This window comes from Humulus lupulus, chromosome 7 (assembly GCF_963169125.1).
Source record: "Humulus lupulus chromosome 7, drHumLupu1.1, whole genome shotgun sequence".
NCBI classification, from domain to species: domain Eukaryota; kingdom Viridiplantae; phylum Streptophyta; class Magnoliopsida; order Rosales; family Cannabaceae; genus Humulus; species Humulus lupulus.
In genome coordinates this window covers 26,527,905-26,533,044 of record NC_084799.1, presented here as the reverse complement: position 1 = coordinate 26,533,044, position 5,140 = coordinate 26,527,905, and the positions used below count along the sequence as shown (strand labels likewise).

General features: G+C 43.7%; 1 protein-coding gene across 1 annotated transcript; it reads left to right on the top strand.

Moving 5' to 3' along the window:
• Window positions 1-2,579: 2,579 nt before the first annotated feature.
• LOC133791532 (uncharacterized) lies at window positions 2,580-4,133 on the top strand. The gene is made up of 3 exons (XM_062229451.1): window positions 2,580-2,790; window positions 3,053-3,387; window positions 3,930-4,133. The coding sequence occupies exons 1-3, from the start codon at window positions 2,580-2,582 to the stop codon at window positions 4,131-4,133; spliced, it is 750 nt and encodes a 249-aa protein (XP_062085435.1).
• The last annotated feature ends 1,007 nt before the right edge of the window (window positions 4,134-5,140 follow it).

Here is a 5,140-nt window from a genome sequence, read left to right as displayed (position 1 = left end):
AGGTAAATTTTAAGGACGAAATTTCTGTAAGGAGGGGATAGTTGTAATGCCCCAAAATCCCAAATGAGGTTTAATGGTTGGATTGGTAAGCCAGGAGGGCCATAATTGATTTATTATGCCATTAAATGATTATGTGTGTTGACCCTCAAATTAGCCAACGTCACAAAGTCAAGTATACGACAGGAAAATAGTACGATGCTTGAGAAAACAATCTAATGGAAAGTAAAGCACACAAAGAATTATAGTGGTTCGACCCCAGTGATTGGTAATGACCTACGTCTTGATACTATTATTAATGTTGAGCTTCAAAGGTGTGATCAAAGAACTAGGGTTCCTAAGTTTCACAGACCTTAGAAGGAGAAACAATACAGACGATGGATAATAGCAATACAATTCGGAAAAAGATTCAAAAGATCCCCCCTTGAGCTATTTCTTATATATTTATAGGCTCAAGGAGGGTTAAATGAGTCAATTAATCATATCTTTCCATAATAAATAGATATTCAGGTTATAATGAAGAGATATTCTCGGCAATCATTACAACTATACAAATTTATACATAAATAAACGGAGTATACGACCAGGCTGGTCGTATATAAAACTTGATAGCCACATGTTAAAAATTCTTGCCACATCATCCACAGCTGTTTTTTGGATAAACATTTGCCCCCCAAGTTTATTTATTGCGACCAGCAATATGTAAACTTAGGAAACTAACCTTTCGTATGCCCCACGAAATCTGTCAGAGTCACTCGTGCGTCCTCGAAAAAGTTGACCTAATCACGTCCAATCACGCCTTTTCGGTTTCCAAGTAATCCTTTTGATGGCTATTACACTCCCCCATGCCTTGAAAAAGGTAACTCATGATTACCCTTTTTTATCATATCTCAGCCACTATAAATAATCTCCAAATTTACTTTTTCACTTTTTACTCGCCATTTTCTTACCAAGAACCCTCAAGAACTTCGTCTCAGAGCTCAGAAACTTTGAAGATCCTCTGTCACTTTGTTCTAAAGATCCTCTATTCGCACATCAAAAGTTGCTTCATTTCAAAACCTTTGATCTTCATCTAGGTAAATTTTTTCAACTTTCAACCTCTTTGACATACCATGCATACCGCTATACGTCTGTTTTGAGTTCTGAAATTTTTCGTGTTCTTGGGTAGAAATGCATGAGGATTGTGTGTATACTGATTCATACTTGATAGGGTAGCGTATTTTTGCTCTGTAGGAGTTAGGAGCCAGTTTGATAGTCAAGATCATAAGTTTAGGGCGTAAAATCGAAGTAAAAATTTGATTTTTTAGGCTAGTTGAAAAACTGGGTTTTTCCCGCCCCTTCGAAGTTGAAAAAGTTTTTTTTCCAAAAACTTTTTATTTTCACTTTTCAGTCTATTTTTCAAACTGCTCGCATAGAACTTAGTGTTTCTGTTAGAATGCTGCTGGTCGTAGACGCGAGCAACGTTATTCCAACTTTCAACATAAGCTCTCCAGCTGTGAGTCTTATCTCCTCCTTTCTCTGTTTGCAGCTTAGATGCAAGATCCATGGGGAGGAGAAAGATCTATTGATGACGACTTATTGACTCAACTGCTTGATGACGAGGAGCAACCATCGTCACTGATACCTGACATTCCATTTTCTCATGTCACTCCACACACTTCACCTGTTCTTGCTCAAAATATGGCTCGTGCCAAAACCAAAGCCCAGAAAAAGAAAACCCCCAATTCTTCACATCAGCCTGCTCCTCGGGCTGAAACTCCCTCAACCAGTGGTCGAGCTGGAAATGTTCCTGACCCCAATATCCAAAGAAACGCTCAACCCCGACATGCCATTCAGCTAGATGTTGAGTGGTATTTAGTACCTGAGAGCTGAGTGACGATCAGGATGATCGCCAACTACATCAGGAAGTATGGTCTCACGGGGGTGACCTTAGTCCGACCTAACCAAGACCAACGGGCGAACCTGCCCAGAGGCGCCTTCAGCGCCTAGTCGAGGTTCCACATTGAGGCAGGGGCTACCTTGCCTCTTCATTCATTTTTCCAAAGGGTGGCCAACTATTTCAGAGTTGCCCCCTTTCAAATAACTCCAAATGGATATAGAATGCTCGCAACACTTTATATCCTGTACAACCACAAAAAATGGCCCGTGCCAACTCCTCACGAGGTTAACTACTTGTTTGACCTCAAGTCGAACCCCAACCAAGAAGGCACGGGGTTTTTTTTCACTTTTGTCATCAGGAAACTGGACGCACTTTCTTGATTGACACCACCCATATATCGAATGTGGGGAGGAACTACCAGGAGTACTTCCTCACGACCGACATGATCGCGGACAACCTGGCCTTTGCTCAAGGAGGTAAAACCTTTGTATCACTGGCTGTTACTCTTTATTTAGTGTTCTCCTCCACATTCTCTTAAAAATTTTAATGCCTTCTAGGCCCATGGCTGCGACCAGACCCAACTCCAGACATGGAGTTGAGATCAGCCCTCATGGCCAGCATGACTGGCGTAGAAAAAAGCGTCAAACATCTGGTCATAGAGGCTAACCTTAGGCTGGTTAGCCTCTTGGCCCCTCATCAGGACATGAGGGAGTCAACAGCAGGGAGTGCCACAACTGAGGAGGAACCTGAGCAGCAACCACCAGTGTCACCTCCACGAAGGAGACCAACCGAGGTCATGATCAGGGAACCTGCTGGCACTCCTCCAGCAAAGAGGCCCTCTGTCCCCTTGGGGAAGGGGAAAAAGAAGGCCACCAAGCCTGTCGAACACTTGGACGACTCTTCAGACGAGAATGGTACAGTTATTTCGCTTTTAGATAGCTTGCCAATTCCCTGTCACCTATTCGACGGGGAAGACAATTTTAAATATGCTCCAAATTTAGGTCCAGACTTCTTCATGTCAGAGAGTGAGTATAAGACTAGTAGAGTCTATAGAATAGCAACCAGTATTAATAGCTCGGGTATTTGACTTTGCAATCTTTCTTTCTTTCTTTTCCTGATGTAATATACTTTGTCATTTATGTGGTCTCACTGTTCGACATTTTGCTTCTTTTCTAGACATGGACTCCGTGAACGTGTTCGACATTTACAGCACTCCCGAGACTCCCGCGGCTCCCCCGAGCAAAAAGAAGGCAAGCAAGAGGCACCATGGGGAAAGCAGCAAAGCGCCTCAGGCTAAGAAGCCTCGCAATGCAGGCCTCCCAGAGGACGGGTCCTCAGCCAATGCAACTCCACCCTCTCCTCGCAATCATCAGATTCCCCCTGCTCCAACCAGATCAACTCCATCTCCAGCGGCCCCAACCGACCAGACTCAGCAGGCTAGTCTTGCTTCAACTGGGGGCGACATAACTAGTCGCGCCTTCAAATCGGTCAAGGACAGGGTCGCAAAAATTGTAAAGCACGACCGCTACCGAGAGGCGATGGCCGCGATAGAGGCAATTGTGACAGTCACAATCCCGTGATCCGTAAGGGGAAAGACCGGGTAAGCTGTGCAATCCCACACCGCCTGGGGAAGGTTAAGTGTGATGATTCTAAGACTGTGTAAGTATGGGACTACACAGTTGAAGTGGGCTTAAATGGATTGATGGGTACTACCTATATCAACAAGATGCATCTTCTTTTCGGTAGCCCATCACTTGAGAACTCCAAAGTTAAGCGTGCTTGACCTGGGGTAATCTAGGGATGGGTAACCTCCTGGGAAGTTTTCCTAAGAAGCATGTGAGTGAGGACAAAGCATGCTGAAAATACTCGTGTTGGTTTGTAGGGCCAGTCGTCATTCCAGAAAGCAACCATAGTGACGTGGGGCGTTACAGCAATGGCCGTCGACATGATCTTAAACCGCGCCTTGAACGAGTTTACCGGTGTAAGTCATCTTTTTCTGCAGAGACAACCCTTCTATGCTTTACAGTTAGCCTAACTTCTGCTCTGACTGCAGGCAATGCTGACCCTTACTACTGGCCGTCTCCGCTCGGGTGTTGTTACCGAGCAGGACAAATCTTTGGAGCAACGGCATGCTGATGAACTCAAAGCTGCCGCAGAGAACTATGCCGAACAGCTTGCAGTGGTGCTTGAGGAAAAGAATAAATTGGTTGAGGAGTTGAAGGAGAAGCAAAAGTCTCTGGACAAAACCATCGATTAGAGGGACCAGTTCAAGGAATCTAACCGCGTCAATTACTGCGCGGCTAAACAGCTCGAGGAGGACTTGGCTACGAGTAGACAGGAGAACACAACCTTGGAGGGTTGGATTGAAGAGCTTGAGAAAGCCAATGCCAGCAACTTGGAAAGGTATAAGAATGCCACTCTCTGATGCTTCTACGATTTCTGGAAGCACAACCAGGGTGCCAACTTCAATTACCTTCCTGAGAATGCAAGAGACGCCGAGCTCGTTCGCTGTGCTGCTCGACTAGTAGAGGAAGAAAGGGCAAGGATTCCTGCTTCCCCTGAGATCTCACTGGCCACTGGGATGGACGGGGCAAACAAAGAGGCTGCAGATGTCATCGATCAGGGTCCTCCTCAAGAGCCTCCGGCTCCTTGAGATCTTTTAGCTCCTTAGTCTTTCCTGTTTTTATTTTTATCTTTTTAACTGCATGACCTACGGGTCGTGATGTAAAGACAATATATTTTTTATTGCTGCATGGGCAGCCTTTACTTTTATTTGAAAAATTACATCCGAGCAGCAACTGCTCGTGGTGTAAAAGGAAACATTTTGATATTATAATATATTTGGATATTATTATAACATCTGTTCGCATAACCGAACTTAACATAGCACTTTGGTTTGATTTAACAAAATAACAAAATTTTGAAAAATACTCTAAGTACCCTAGCATGCTTTCACTTATTTTGCTCATGTGTTTATATACCTTTTAACGATATGCTTTGCTTACTTGTACCTTATATGCCCCCCAAGTGATCGAAGAGATTTAGGTCCTTGGTTACTTGCCTTGACCAGAACCTGTTCGAACATTACTGCTCGTAGCAATATGATTAGAATTATAATACAACAAAACAACACACGTAATGAGCAAATACTTGTAATAAATACAATAATGGCAAGAAATGACTAGCTGCGCACAATCCCTTTTATTTCTCATAATAAATGGACTAAACATGTATGTACGAGTGATCAATAAGATCTTACACTTA

Coding starts and splice junctions, on each gene's coding strand:
- LOC133791532 (XM_062229451.1), top strand. CDS start 2,580: ATGAGGGAGTCAACAGCAGGGAGTGCCACAACTGAGGAGGAACCTGAG. Junction 2,791..3,052: donor CGACTCTTCAGACGAGAATG/GTACAGTTATTT, acceptor CTTCTTTTCTAG/ACATGGACTCCGTGAACGTG. Junction 3,388..3,929: donor AGGACAGGGTCGCAAAAATT/GTAAAGCACGAC, acceptor CTCTGACTGCAG/GCAATGCTGACCCTTACTAC.